Source organism: Dreissena polymorpha, chromosome 6 (assembly GCF_020536995.1).
Source record: "Dreissena polymorpha isolate Duluth1 chromosome 6, UMN_Dpol_1.0, whole genome shotgun sequence".
Taxonomy (NCBI): Eukaryota; Metazoa; Mollusca; class Bivalvia; order Myida; family Dreissenidae; genus Dreissena; species Dreissena polymorpha.
The window spans coordinates 116764974-116781378 of NC_068360.1; the positions used below are offsets into that span (position 1 = coordinate 116764974).

The 16405-nt window shown below is 32.0% G+C and overlaps 2 protein-coding genes across 2 annotated transcripts; both read left to right on the forward strand.

The window, feature by feature from the left end:
* The first annotated feature begins 3493 nt into the window (after positions 1-3493).
* LOC127836034 (uncharacterized) lies at positions 3494-4771 on the forward strand. Its single transcript, XM_052362452.1, has one exon. The coding sequence runs from the start codon at positions 3677-3679 to the stop codon at positions 4769-4771; it is 1095 nt and encodes a 364-aa protein (XP_052218412.1). The 5' UTR covers positions 3494-3676.
* Positions 4772-5082: 311 nt separating this feature from the next.
* LOC127836035 (uncharacterized) lies at positions 5083-15169 on the forward strand. The gene is made up of 9 exons (XM_052362453.1): positions 5083-5269; positions 5755-5926; positions 6085-6152; positions 8156-8170; positions 11174-11383; positions 11783-11956; positions 12934-13002; positions 13167-13278; positions 14772-15169. Exons 1-9 carry the CDS (start codon positions 5083-5085, stop codon positions 15022-15024), a joined length of 1260 nt encoding a protein of 419 aa, XP_052218413.1. The 3' UTR covers positions 15025-15169.
* The last annotated feature ends 1236 nt before the right edge of the window (positions 15170-16405 follow it).

Sequence of the window (16405 nt, forward strand, 5' to 3'; positions counted from 1 at the left end):
TATTATAAAAATTATTTTTTGCCTAAGCAACATTACATGTATTATTAAATAAACAGCTTTTCGGCGTAGGTGTCTAAGCCATATTCCTTTATAATAGCCAATCGAATGTGAGAATCATTACTCTCAAGAACAGCTGACTTAATAATTCCTTAGATTCAATTTACCAAAAGTCCAATCTTCTCGTTTTTAATAGGCATTGCTCTTTAACGCTCTAGCAAATGTAACAGTTAAAAAAATGGAAAATGAGCACTCTCACGCCGTCGTATAGTATATGTGCTTTGAAGTTTTGACTGATTATTTCTACCCAATATTTATTTCTATAACAAAGGACCACATTATAAACATTCCATTCTATATATTGTATATAACGATCTCTTTTTTAAATTGCGTCTTTTGCAATTCTACGAGCGGTATTATATATACGTAGAAATGAAAAAAAAAGGTACAACTATTTAAGTGATAACAATCCGTAGTATGTGTGTTATTCATTCAATACAGCGTATTGTATCACTATATTTTTCTGATTGAAAGCCGACGTAAACGAGTTCTACCAGGACATGACGCTTATTAGCGCCAAATCCATCCTGCACATGTGCTGTGAGAAGGGGATATACGGCTGTGTGAAGGTAATATTGTTTTTAACCTCGCTGTGGGAAAACAGGGCTTAATGCATGTGCGGAAAGTATCGTCCCAGATAAGCCAGTGCCGTCCACATAAGCTAATCATGGACGATGTTTTCAAGGTTTTTGGCATTTTTCGTTAAAACGAAGTCTTTCATAAACAAAAATCCAGTCTGTGTGGAAAGTGTCATCCCAGATTAGCAAATGCGGACTGCACAGGGATGACACTTAACGCACGTGTATTGCGCCCGGTTTTCCCACAGCGCGATGCAAATTCAGAAGTTGAAGAGGCAGTGTCACGTCCGAGCGTGTTAATATCAAGTTAGCAGCGTTAACGAACTTTTCGTATAATATTTAGGACATTTATTTTGAAACGATGACGTGTAAGTTTGAGAGGTTAACTTTCCACGAAACATGAACAAAAATTAAAGCGATAATGAAAGAAATTCCTAAAAATATTTTATTATATTTTCGTAACATCCTTAAAGGATAATTGCACTAAATGGTGCAGGAAGAAAAATGCTGAAATAAATGCACTCAATGATTGGAAAACAAAAATATTAAGTATGGCCATGAATAACATATATTTTTATCAAACAGATCCTTTGGCCTTACCACATTCACCTAAATTTAATAAACAAAATCTCTGTAAATTGCTTGAAGACTTAAAATCTAAATTCGTCATAGTTCCTGCTGATAAGGCTGCTAATAATGTTATCATAATATGACGAGTGTTTTATGTTCAAACTATTTCACAAGAACTTTCACAAACTACATCATATTGTGAGTACAATAAGCAACCTAATGAAATTATTGCCGACCATATTGCCGAATGCAAAAAATTAAATGTAATAGTCAATATTACTGACAAGAAATTGCCTTCACTTTACTGGATACCTAAATTACATAAAACGCCATATAAAAGTCGTTTTTTCGCTAATTCAGTGTCTTGTTCCACCAAGCAAGTATCAGTGTATCTTACATCCGCATTGAGTGCTATTAGATATCATAAAGCTAAATATTGTAATAAAGTTTATAAAAATAGTAATATTAACCTATTTTGGTCAATAAAAAAGTCATAAGAAGTTATTGATATAATTGAAAAGAAAAAATATAAGGTGTCACAAGTAAGCGCTTATGATTTTTCTACACTATATACAACGCTTCCTCACGCTTTAATAAAATCCAAACTTGTTTCTTTGAATGAAAAAACATTTGCTAGAGAGAAGTGTTCATATCTAGCTTTAAACACTAAAACAGCTTTTTTTACTAATCAGATATTAGATAATTACATCATTTGGACTGGTCTTGACTTTTGTGCAGCACTTAATTTCTTCTGGATAACTTGTTTGTTGAAATTAATGGTAAAATATTTTAACAAATTATTGGCGTTCCTAATTACTAATTACTAATTGTACGCCACTTATAGCTGATCTTTTTTTATATTGTTATGAAAGCGAATTTATGTTAGAATTATCTAAAACTAAACAAGTAGATTTGATTCAATGTTTTAACCTTACTAGTAGGTACATTCATGACATACTTAATTTAGATAATCCATTATTTGAACAATATATTCACAAAATCTACCCAAACAAACTTGTGTTAAATAGATAGTCTCAATCCAATACAGACGCTGCGTTTTTAGATTTACATTTAACTATTAATAATAATATGATTAAGCTAGTTAATACGACAAACGGGACGATTTTAACTTTGAAATTGTGAATTTTCCGTTCCTAGATGTCAACATCCCTAAAGTTCCTTCCTATGGTATTTACATTTCGCAGTTGGTACGTTATGCCAGAGCATGTTCATGTATTAAAGATTTTAATGATCGTAATCTTATATTAACAAAGAAATTGCTAAAACAAAGCTTTTCGTATCATAACCTAAGAAGTAAATTCGCTAAATTTCCCTCAAAGTATGGTGATTTAATTTCAAAATATAATGTTTCTTTAAAATGGCATTTAAATAATGGAATTTCCCATCCATCATTTTATGGAGATGTTTTGAAGCGTGTCTGCAAATTAAAATATGTTAAAGAAAATGTTCATATTAAACTTTTCAATTTAATTAACTCGTTTTTATCAAAAGGATATGACGCTGAAGTTTGCTTTTTATACGAACATGATCGGACACCTAATTCGACAAGATCATGAAACAGGTACAACTATACAATAACTACAGATTTGTCCTACATGTGCATTCTTTTAAACTTTAACGCAGTACAAAGCAAGACAACTGTTAACTTGAATGCAAAATATATACGAGTTAGTTTTGAAAGTAAGCATAATGAAGTATGCGCGTTTTCATAATTTATGTTTACTGTCGTTGCTTCTTCTGCTGTCTGTAAATTATTGGGGCAAATAAAATATCACGAGAGGCAGTTTGCATCAAATTCATGTTTTGTAAAGTACACATGATATTAAAGCTGATCATTGCATTGACCTTGTGTTTGCATATTAAGAAATGTTTACGAATTAAATAAACACTGATATGTGGCGTGTTCTGAGACTTTTGGGTCTAATTCGGCAAGCCTCATTCCGAGAAAACGACGTTTGAAATGACGTCGTGCAATTTGCGACGAAATTCAGATCAATTTACTCTAGTTTGTCCAATGTTAGCGTGAAAAGTATTTAAACAACATTAATTTCAACTGACCCAGGTTTTAACGATGTAAATTCAAAATGAATTGGTTGCGTTTGACCTATCAACAATTTCTTTTATATGGATTACTCCCCTTTTACATTCGTAGGCCATTCAGTAATTGATAAAATTTCAACCTTGGACGATTATCGATACACATTTCGATAATATATGTATCGTTTCAGTGTGGATTTTACTGGTTTTCGATAAAGGTAAGCGTTAGTTTTTGAAACGCGAGACTGTTTCATGTGACCTGATTTTAAATGTTAAAAAATTAATGGAAAACCTGACAATTAAACAAACCGGAAACGAAAACGAACAAAATGGCTACCGTGACCTTCTTTGACATTTGTTTGTTTACATTAACACAAAATGTAGAATTTTCGGTCAAATATTAATCTTTTGAAATGGCAGACAGTCAATTATCATGTGCTAGTTGTAGCACTGTACCGCCTGAACTTACCTGCCATCAAGACCCAGACTTTCACGAAGAGTTAGAATTAGTTGGTGAACTGTACTTTGACAATAATGAAAATGACGGTTCTGATGATTGTGACTCTTGTTCTGATATTGATAATGATTGCAACGAAAATGTTAACTCTTTGAATGAAAGTAATTATTTAGATACAGAAGGCATAAAGCAACAATCTTTTAAAATAAATGGCTGTGGTTGTACCCGTCTGTACTCAAACAAACCATGCAGCTCAGTTGTAAACTGGGGTACTCTTATTTCGTACAGGCTTTCTTGTTTGGAAAAATCAAAACAGGAACTAGATTTGATTGTAAAATACCAAATTTTCAATCATACGCAGAGTGGACCAGTAACAGTTGGATTAAAAAGAAAAGCAGTGGATAGAAAACGGCAAAGGCAGAATTTTTACTTTGCTGGGCAAGTAGTTTGTCGCAATACATTTGCTTTCGCTCATGGTGTGTCTAAAAACACAATTATTTCGATTGGTAGCTCCATTGATGTAAACAGTCTTGAAGCCAGAGTACATGGAAATAACAAGAAACTGCCTAAACACACACTCAAGTTACAAGATGTCCAGATGGTAAAAACATTTCTTGAAAATTATAGTAGCCAAAATGGAATGCCACTACCTGGACGAACACCACAGGCCAATGAAAAGTGTATCCTCCTTCCATCAGACAAAAACAAAAGTGATATATATGAATTGTATTGTGGTGCACTTGACCGAACTGGCCAGAAACAAGTGGGGCCTTCCACTTTTAGGAAAATATGGTTAGAACAGTGTCCATATTTGTTGGTGATGAAGCCTGCCACTGATCTGTGTTTAAAATGTCAAAAACATGTAGAAAACATTACAAAGTCTGGTAACATCACAGAAGAAGAGAAACAAATAAAATTAGAAAATTATCAAAAACATTTAGAGAAAGTAAAATGCCAGAGAGATTATTACAGGGAGCAATGTGATAGGACAAAGCTTGAGTTTGATCAATTTTCAGATGCTGATAATAAAAGAGGTATTTTACAAAAGTGATTAGTCAAGTTTATGCTAAAAAAGTGATTACAATTATGTTTTTGCTTGTATTTAAAATGTCATTTTGATAAACAAAAATGTTACTTATAGATTTCCAAGATGTTATATGAATAAATTAAAACAAAATTGTAAATACAATTATAAAGGCATGTTCACTTAGTGTTAATGCTATATTTTTTATATAATTAGCTAGGTTTGATATTAAACATATCTATCAATATATTTTAATACTTTTGACATGTTAGCAGTGGTTTAACAATACATTTTATTAACAAATGTAATTAACAATTGTGTGCAAAGCCAAAATAGTAATGATTTTTTTTTTAAACTTCATACTCATAGCAGGACAAAGATCAAAAGCCACAGATGCCACGGTCCACTACAGCTTCGACTACAGCCAACAGGTGTTCTATCCTCAACAGGCACAGGCAGTGGGTCCGATGTACTTTAAAACTCCTCGAAAATGTCAATGCTTTGGGGTGTGCTGTGAGTCTTCAGGTAAATAAAAATAATGCATGGTTAAATTTTCAGAAAATTGTTATGTATATAAAATGTAACTTGTTGTAAAAAATTGTTGTGATCTATAATATATAACAAATTTAAATTGTTATTTATATTTATTTAGATTTAAGATTATTAGCACATACAAATATATAACACATGAGACAAAGAATGTATCACAGATTTCAAAGAGTTATCTAGGTTTATTTAAAATGCCAATTTAAGAGCATCAAATAAAACGTTGTTGCTGTATGCATACTTTTAACAATATGGAAGTTCTATAACTAAAGTAGGTTCATATGAGCATGGATGCTAAGGACCTATGGATAACCCATTAAGCTGAAAGCTTATTTACAATGGGGTCCAACAATGGGGTTTATATATTATTACTTATAATGTCCCAGTAAGACATGTATATGTGCTATTATTTATACATTGCCAATTTGGTGTGAAAAAAGCCACATTTGGGTTGATTTTTACAGGAACGCAGATATTTTATCTCGTTGATGAGGCCTTTCAGTCCATTGGAAAAGGGGCCAATAGTGTGACCTCAATGCTGCACCACCACTTTAGCCATCTTGGTTATGGAGAGAGGAATGTGGTCCTTCATATGGACAACTGTTCGGGGCAAAACAAGAATAACGCGGTCATAGGGTAAATATTTTGATTTGTATTAGTTAAAAATAGATTTACTACAATTTGCTAAGAAGGTTATTTAATAAATATTTTCATGCTAAGAATTCATAAATGATTTAATTTTAGTTTTGAAAAGACAGAATAAACTGTTGCTTATTTTATATCTTTGTTTACAGGTACGGCATGTGGCGGGTTCTTACAGGCCTGCACGACTCTATTGAGTTCAGCACCATGGAGGCCAGTGGTACCTTCATGACGAAATCGCGCCACTCTGTAACTCATTATGTGCCAGTACCTGTCCACCGCCAGATGTACCGAAGCCGACGAAATAACAATGATTTTAAAATAGTTCCCCTGTTTTAGATTGTTCATGTTGTTTATGTATATAATGTATGGTAACCATGGAAACCTGACCATTCCTCATTGTCAACTTCAACAACATTAGTATGTTTTTGTAAAACTCTTACAATGACTCAATACCAGGTGAAATGAAATATAATGCAGTGTGACAAGTAATATAATTGAATTTAAAATTTAATAGTTGTGTATATAAACTGAAAACATTAATTTAATGTAAATATTTATGTTAAGTCTCTTAGCCTTGGCTCTATTTTTCATGCAGTATGTAATATAGTATAAATGTAACAGTAAGAAATTGTTGATTGCATTTGATAACTAAAGAGTGTAGTATTATTGCTATGTTTAATGTAGAAGATGGTAATTATAACTGATATTCATATTGTATACTGTTGCCATGGTTACAACAAAATAATTATGTGTATATCATGTATTAATTTAAAAGTCTTTAATTAATGAACAATGTCTCATGTAAAATATAATTGTTATTGGAACAGTTTAAAGAAGAATTTTCAATTTTAATACGTCATGGTTCGCATATTAAATCTTAGCAAGTGTATTCTATGTAATTCAATTTCGGTTAGAGTCTGTGATCAATAGAACAAATTAATAGATAGAACATGTATACAATTAATTGATTCGTGTATTAAGTAACAGTTCTTTGATATATGTATATTACTTTCTTGCATTTTAAGGTGTGAGGAAATGCTTTGAACTGATTTTGTAAAAAAAAATCAATTATTTTGAAATTTTTGCAAATGGTTGCTATGGTAACCGAAATTTGTTTCGTAATGGTCTTATAAATTTACATTAATTTAATATTATAAGTTTTGTCCTTGTAAAAGGACAGTGAGTGAGTGATTTTCCTCTGCAATTATAAATCTATTGAACCATAATGCAATTGACATGAAAATAAATGAACAGAATGACAAATTTCGTGTGTTGATGGGTATTTTTACGGTCATATTTTTAACATTAAAAAGAAGAATATGGCAAAATCTATATTTTTTCTGTGTTAACTATACATTGAGGCTTCTAAAAATGTTAATAACTCAATTTCGCCCATATACCCCATTTTGACCAAAAATCTCAGAACGAGCCACATATGTCCGATGTTTTATAAAATGTCTTATTCGAGTAATCATTTGTCTTAATAAGAAATTTGATTTATTCGAAATTATCACATTTAATTATTTTTGCATAACACTCATCTAAACATGTTTAACCGAGGGTGTATGTTAAAAAATGTCAATTCTCATGTGAAGGTTGTACACTGATTTCTAAACAAATGTCTGAATATCAATCAGTTTGTACATTTTGTGAGACGGCATTATCTTGTTTTTTACAAGAAACACGACCTTTTCCAAATTCATATCCCACGGACACAGTTTGTTTTATACAGTATGTTGGCCCTCAGTATTTTTAGTATATAATATGAGAAAAGCTACGAAACAAGAAGAAGACAGCACGAAAAACGTGAACTTTTGTTTTCCTTCAAAATGCAAAGGTTTCTTATTCTAGACGACAACATTATTACCGATGAGAATTATATGGATCCTTAAACGAAAGCATAGTAAGCGTGTTGAGTCTTTCACTCAACAAATCGTTCTGCTAATATGTGTAATAGAGATGTGCATTTGTTTCATGTATCCAATCATGAGGAATGCCGATATATCACTATGGTAATTACTCCATGGTGTTGTGATAAATGGCTAAAAGGGCTATTTGAACACTGTTTGAGCTAAGCTTCATGAATACAAAGTGCTTGAAAACCACGACCGGCCCTGGTATAGCCCCTAAATTTATTCGTGGTGAACATTTCCAATCTGACGACGGTCGCAAATAGTCGTACATGTTTTTAGAAAGACACCCTATGTATTGTTGCTCCAGGCAGCGACACTGAGGGTATGTACATCAATTATCGATCTTCAAAGACGTTTAAGGTGCAAGTAACGTCATATGGAATGAGTGGCATATATCGATTTATTTTTAATGGCTTTATTTTCTGCACACGTGCTTCTCCTAAATTTCACAACTGACTTTATACAATGTAAATATCGCCAGTACTTTAATGTAAAAGTAAGCCGTCCATTTGATTTAATTTTCTATTAATGAAGTGCATTTCAGCATTATTAATTTTTTGCTAGCTTACCTCTTCACTTCAAGTGGTACATTGAAATGTTGACAGCCATAAATATAACCGAATTTTTGGAATTTGACTTTCCTGAAAGTCATCTTGAGAATTCAACCTCCTTTGTCTTATTATTGTGACGTTTAATATACATATATATTAATATATAATATATATATATGATATATATATATATATGATATATATATATATATATATATATATATATATATATATATATATATATATATATATATATATATATATATATATATATATATATATATATATATATATAAGAGATACAAAACGAACGTTGCTTGAAAATATTTATTTGAAGCAAACTGTGAACGATTTACTTAGAGAATCGTTGCAGCAACCCAGTACGACTTTAGTCAGTCTGTTCTATAGGAAGTATTTAAATAGGATTACGCCTTGTAGACATTAAGTTTCAGTTTCAAACTTTGAAACTTAAAACTTGTAGACATTAACATGATAATACTATTTACAATTTGGTATTGGAAAAGCACCTTCAACATGGAATGGTTGAACGTAATACAAAAGATAGACGTAGGGGGGAATGACTCCACAAAAATAACGTGATATTAACTTTGTATTTAAAGATAATACAATTAAGTTTTTAAAGTTAAAGTGATAATATGTGTAAAATGTAAATGGGTCGGTTATTATTTAAGGTACTTGATGAAGTTATAAATTTCATTTATCGATCTTGGGTTTAAGTTTATGAAGTAAGCACAGTTTCACGAATCATGTTCTATGTCGACTATCTCTACTGTATACGCGGTATTGTGTATTGTTATTATTGTGTGATTAACTGCGCGTTTGTATAGTCTTGATTTACACAATAGTTCAAATTCCTGTCTTCAAGATGGCCAAACCGTTATGATGTCCCGCTACCCTTTCTGTACTTGGCTTTACTGTGGTGTGCTCCTCATAACTAGATTTACGAAGTGTACGAATTTAGTTTTAACTAAGCTCGAGAGGAAAACAGCATTTTTAGAAATGCTAAACATTTTATAAACTGGTTATTATAATTCATATAAAACTTGAATTATAACAATACATTTGAAAAAATGAAAATTTCAAGTATTATTGCTTTGTGGTATTTGACATTACTTGGTATTTGGTATTACTTTCTTACAGATCTATTTTTCATAGTATCTATTATCAATTATGTATTAGTGTCTATAAGATGTAATACAGCATATAGTTAAACAATGGCTTACATATTTGATCCATCCATATGTATTATTGTAACGCAACAAATGCAAGTTATATGGCTAAAACAAAGGTTAGATACTTAATTGAATACGTTAAACATGCAGAAAATAAGCATGCGCATTATTGATTCAGTTTAAGAAATTACCAGTGTAAACTGCTCTAACATGAAACACTTCAAGATTGTTGTTAATATTATGTAACTCAATACCTTCCAAATATTGTATTGATCTTCAAGTATGCCGACTATTGTTAACAGTCGTTTTACAAAACGAGAGCATTTTATAGCCATATTCAGGTTAACGTGATTATGAACGAGTTGACAGTCTTGTGCATGGAAAATGGCTGTTTTAAAGTCCTTGATACGGTTGTTAATTTCTGGATATACATTCATGGTAAGAGACATATATAGTTTAGTTTTTGATATTTTGTAAGTATTATCTATCTCATAATTTAATTTTAATTTCATGCACAATATAATAATAATAATATAGTTATAGGTAAAACCGTTTAAACAAAGCACATATTTGAAAGGTCAATAGGTAGAATGCAGGCACTTAAGCTCGGTCAGATCAACTATCTGCCATCTGATCGATTTTTCTGTTCATATATTATGTAAATTTACTATCGGATGATACTGTTTTTAATTTAATATCAATATTAATAAACGTTAAGTGAGTATCAATGTTTATATTAATTAATATGATTTAATCAGACAATGGTTAACTAGACAGTTAGACAGGACAGTCTTAGGTACAATATTATTATTTTATTGAGTCTTATATTATTTAATTGGAGCAAAAATAAAACCAACATAATTGTTGTTTGTGGGAGTGATTTTATATCAAATTACAATATGCTATATCTCCGACGCTTTTAAAAATTGAAGACGTTATTTAAGTTATACTTTATTTTGTTTTATTTCGTTGTACCTCACAAATTCACAGTTCTGCTGCTGTGCTTTACATCCGATCATTAAGAAGTTAAAAAAATAATTAAATTTAAACATGTTCTAATATATATCACCTTGATTTGAAAGGCGATGCTATGTCATTAATTGCTTTTAATCATTTAAATATTCCATGAATAAATTTGGGCAAAGTGTGAGGTTTTTGTTTCCTTGAACCTGTTTAGTTTGGAAGTAATATATTGTTGTTTACGTTTGGCGTTTGTTGCTCATGCGTTTTTTGTGTGTGTTTCAAATCATACAGCAGTCAGTCGGCCACCTCCTAAAATAAAACCATCGCGAAGATGAAAAGAATGCCATCCGCGCTGATGCAACTGGAGTTTAACTTTGTATAAACTTGTTTACGATCATTCATCTCCTCTGGAAGTCTTTAAGTTTTACTAGTATTCTTGACTCTTTAAGTTTTACTAGTATTCTAGACGTATATTTGTTTGGGAGCATAATATATGACTGTTCAGACAGTGCGTGTAATATTGCATTTATGTGTGTCTATCATACACATGCTAGTTTTATGAATGGCTAGTTCTTTTCAATTTAATCCAGTCAAATGTAATTGTGTTTTTCAAATTAGGAACGAAGTCTGATCCGTGCTTGACAAGCAAAGTTCTGATAAACGTTGGATCTAGGAATGATCAATGCTTGGTGACAGACTTTCCACTTAACGAACGGCCGTGTGATCAGTATCTGGACCAAGATTGGTACAGGACTGACGATGGCGTGATACGCACAAAAGCTCCTGTTGACGGCAATTGCGGGGCTGATGCTGCGGCTTGGCTTAAAGGTAAGGTACCTTATCTGTTATATGTTGTATTAAATATTAAGATGCGTTTTGATTGAATACACGAATAATGGTTGATTTATAAAATATAAAATGCCTATTCGGTTAGTAAATAATAATATAATTGCCTACCAAGACGACTCGGTATGTAGTTTAGTAACGCACGAAATAAATCACGCCAAACGGCAGTCAAAAATAGACGTTTCCTGTCTGATAATCAATATCTATATGATTGAATGAAATCAAACTAGGCGATATGTATCAATATTACTTCATTGAACATCGTGAGATGTCTGAAATAGTTATAATTTGCTACTTAAACTGAAAAACACATGTGGTTATCATGAAACAGTTTTTATTAGATGTTGTGTTTTCTAAATTATGTATTGTATTAATAAAAAGATGCGCTCCCCGCTGTGTCCGATGGTGTTGCTAATAGGACAATATGCATACGGGAAGGATCCAACAACTGTGAAGGGGAGTTCAGCATTGAAATAAAGAATTGCGGCTTATTTTTCGTATATTATCTACTACCAATTCAAAATATATTCAATTGCCCAGCTGCGTACTGCTTCGGTGAGTAAAAGTTAAGAAAAACTATGTGTTTATACTAACCAAAACGTATGTAGCTAGTCTTGTGATTCATAATTCTGTTTACCAAGATAATACATGAGGCGAATGGTATATGCTATTAAGCGTGGTTAATAGTAAAATACAAAATAAAAGAAATGTAAATATCAACACTAATATGTGTTGCTTGCCTGTAAAAAATAATGTTTGATATATCGGTTGGAGTAATCTCAAGACCACGGATCCTTCTCAAAATTCGCTTCAAAAACTTTTGTTTACGTCAACACCCTTTTTCTGTGACTAACAAAATTGTGAAAAATATGAATTAAACTTAGTGACCGAGGGTTTTGCCGTAAAGTAACATAAAAACTCAAAATCCACGAATATTTCGCGAAATATTCCATAAACTTAAGTAACTTCATTAACAATCAGTGTTCCGTGTAGCCATTGCCAAAATTTTAATGCTAGATGTGGTGTAGTAACATAGATTTAACATAATACAAAATGCTCGTTTGTTTTTCTGTGCGACAATGTATTCCATGTTAATTCCCCGCCACGATATACGAACATTTACAAGCGAACGCGAGACTGGCTTCGGGAAGCGTCAGAAGAACAATGCATTCATGAGAATTATCGTGTTCGGAAATTCAAATTGAATATATTGTGACACAAAAACAAAAAAACAACAAGCATTTTGTATCGCATAAACTTTATGTAACCAGACAACATCTAGCGTTACAATTCTGGCTATTGTTATACGGAACTTTTATTTATTATAAGTTAACTTTATTTTTCGAAAAAGTGTTCGAAATATTCGTTGATTTTGAGTATTAGTGGGCTTTTAAACAAGTGAAAATGTGCAAATACGTCTTAACTTTGCTAACACGACTGCAGACAATAACTTTTCCGTACTTTTACTCTTCTTATCAACACAGCCTATAGTGTAGATGAACATGAACTATCCATTATTTATTTGCTTACAGATTCGTCTTTACCATGTACAACATCAATGACGACTACATCGACGACTACAACTACAAAAACACAAACCGGTATTTAATAGAACATTTCGTTAATTATTGTCTCATATCGAATTATACTGATAAAAGTGTATTTCAATCCAAACAATAAATGCCACTATATCGTGTTCTTGTCATGAAGAAAAACACGCAAAAAAACTACCAATATTTTAAATAGGAATTTGATGTTTTCACAGGAAGTACAAGTACGGATGAAAATAACTTAACACTCATTGTCTGCTTAGCCGTCATTTTGCCAGTAGCGGTGCTTGCGGTGATCACTGTCTTAATAGCTCGAGTATTGTGGAAGTGAGTAACCTGTGTTTTGATATAGTAGTAGTAGCTGAAGTATTAGCAGTAAAAAAGGAAGTAGTAGTAGTCGTAGTAGTAGTCGTCGTCGTAGTAGAAGTAGTAGTAGTAGTAGTAGTTGTTGTAGAAATAGTAGCAGTAGTAGTTGTAGTAGTAGTAGTAGTAGTAGTAGTAGTAGTAGTAGTAGTAGTAGTAGTAGTAGTAGTAGTAGTAGTAGTAGTAGTAATAGTAGTAGTAGTAGTAGTAGTAGTAGTAATAGTAGTAGTGGTGGTGTCGGTAGTAGTAGTATAAGTAGTAGCAGCAGTAGTAGTAGTAGTAGTAGTAGTAGTATTAGTATTAGTAGTAGTAGTAGGAGTAGTATAGTAGTAGTAGTAGTAGTAGTAGTAGTAGTAGTAGTAGTAGTAGTAGTAGTCGTAAGCTAGTAGTAGTAGTACTAGTAGTAGTAGTAGTAGTAGTAGTAGTAGTAGTAGTAGTAGTAGTAGTAGTAGTAGTAGTAGTAGTAGTAGTAGTAGTAGTAGTAGTAGAAGTAGTAGTAGTAGTAGTAGTAGTAGTAGTAGAAGTAGTAGTTGTAGTAGTAGTAGTAGTGGTAGTAGTAGTCGTAGTAGTAGTAATAGTAGTAGTAGTAGTAGTAGTTGTAGTAGTAGTAGTAGTAGTAGTAGTAGTAGTAGTAGTAGTAGTAGAAGTAGTAGTAGTAGTAGAAGTAGTCGTAGTAGTAGTAGTAGTAGAGTAGTAATAGTAGCAGCAGCTGTAGTAGTGGTAGTAGTAGAAGTAGAAGGAGTAGTAGTAGTAGGAGGAGTAGGAGGAGGAGGAGGGGGTGGAGTAGTTGTATAAGTAGTAGTAACATAGAAGTAGTAGTAGTAGTAGTAGTAGTAGTAGTAGTAATACTAGTAGAAGTAGTAGTCGTAGTAGAAGTAGTTATAGTAGTAGTAGTAGTAGTGGTAGCAGTAGTAGTAGTAGTAGTAGTAGTAGTTGTTGTTGGCGTTGTTGTTGTAGTAGTAGAAGTAGTAGTAGTAGTAGTAGTAGTAGCTTAGTAGTACTTGAGGTAGCATTAGTAGTGGTAGTAATAGTAGTAGTAGTAGTAGTAGTAGTAGTAGTAGTAGTAGTAGTAGTAGTAATACTAGTAGAAGTAGTAGTCGTAGTAGAAGTAGTTGTAGTAGTAGTAGTAGTAGTGGCAGCAGTAGTAGTAGTAGTAGTAGTAGTAGTAATACTAGTAGAAGAAGTAGTCGTAGTAGAAGTAGTTGTAGTTGTAGTAGTAGTAGTAGTGGAAGGAGTAGTAGTTGTAGTAGTAGTAGTTGTTGTTGGCGTTGTTGTTGTAGTAGTAGAAGTAGTAGTAGTAGTAGTAGTAGTAGTAGTAGTAGTAGTAGTAGTAGTAGTAGTAGAAGAAGTAGTAGCAGTAGAAGTAGTAGTATTATTGACGTCATTATTATTTAATATGTGTAATAAAGAAAACTATTCTGAAACACGCTGCCCTAAAACCTTTATTTTAAATATAGGAAACCGGTAGAGCCAACGAACGGCAAAGCTGAAGAAAATGCAAATATACAAATACCATATACTACTACTACTTCTACTACTACAACAACAACGCCAACAACAACTACTACTACTACTACTACTTCTGCTACCACTACTACTACTACTGACACGGCGGGCAAGAAAAGTCCACAAAAAGAAGAACTACAGGGCGGATGCTCGAATCGCCTTCATTTTCACACGAATCCCCTTCATTTTCCCACACGACTATGACCTTAATAAAGAACGTGATGATCTAAAAAAATGATACTGACACGGTGTACAACAATAATAAATTATCTTAGTTATATCGCAATATTTCTAACAGATGCAAAAACACAGTTATACCATATATTTTTAAAGAATAAATTACATAATAAACTATGCACACATTCGTATACATTAAAATTGTATTTGAATGGTTATTGACGATGATCCATGTTCATTTTTGGTTTTCTTACGTTAAATTGATATTTGCGTGCTCCATTTTATATATAGTATGATACACATGAGTTTCCAAGACCAATAAACAGACAATATCTAAAGCATATGCATTTGTTAAATATATTCAACGACGGAACGTTTTTATATATAACCAGTTTGAAACCTTACCGACATAAATCGATCCAAAAGTGCAGTTTATGGATCGTTAAGAACTAGTGTAATGTAATTTTTCTTGCGATAGAATATGATGCCTCTAGAGTGGAATGGTAATGCTTAAAATCCTCGTGTTTACACTTCAAACTGCATTTATAAAGTAATACACTTTCTCTTGAATGAGGTCAAATGTTAAAACGAATGTTTGACTTATTCAGTTTTAATATTCAACAATTTGAAAATAAGGGTTACCAGTGTAAGTGCTGCCCTAAGGCTGAAGGTTCGATTCGTAATAAACATAAGTATGCATCAAAACATTAGTTTGTGTAAAATCCGTGTTATTTCAAAGTTGATTGAACCGATAAGCTCATGTCGGAAAAAAAACTGTTTTCGAATGGGACAAAGCTCGGTTAAGCTAATAATACTTGTCGACGTGTACGTCGTCTTTAATTTAACGGACACGTCATGTTATCATTTACATTGTGTTAAAATATACGTTATTGTATTACTTTATTGATGTTCCACATTATGATAATAAACAAAAGTTCACTTTTGTGTGAAAACTGGTTATTCTTAAAATTTTCACATTAACTTAAATGTAAAATCTAAAGGAAAGATAAAACTATAGTTTTAAGTAACAGGCGTGATCATGTCATTCGATAGCACACATTAACATTTTGGATTAAAACAATAACAAATATACAATATAAAAAATATATAATAATAATAATAATAATAATAATAATAATAATAATAATATCTCGACCGAACGATTACATCGAAATAATAAGGAATTAAAGTTAACTTTGTTCGAAAAAACGATATTCTACTGTATATTCCTGTATATATTACGCTTCATGTTTATAATAAAAAGCTATAGACGATGACTTCGCCAAAACGAATTACTTCATAACAAATAACCTACGTTGTTATTCAAAGCAAACTCACAAATGCATAAAACAATAAACACAACAGAAAACAAACAATAGTTAAAAAACTCGGCACAAAGGATGAATTT

What these genes read in the sequence shown, in the direction of transcription:
- LOC127836034 (XM_052362452.1), top strand. Translation starts at nt 3,677, where the DNA reads ATGGCAGACAGTCAATTATCATGTGCTAGTTGTAGCACTGTACCGCCT.
- LOC127836035 (XM_052362453.1), top strand. Translation starts at nt 5,083, where the DNA reads ATGATTTTTTTTTTAAACTTCATACTCATAGCAGGACAAAGATCAAAA. An exon ending in AAGAATAACGCGGTCATAGG is followed by an intron (nt 5,927 to 6,084) that starts GTAAATATTTTG and finishes CTTTGTTTACAG; the next exon opens with GTACGGCATGTGGCGGGTTC. An exon ending in ATAGCTCGAGTATTGTGGAA is followed by an intron (nt 13,279 to 14,771) that starts GTGAGTAACCTG and finishes TTTTAAATATAG; the next exon opens with GAAACCGGTAGAGCCAACGA.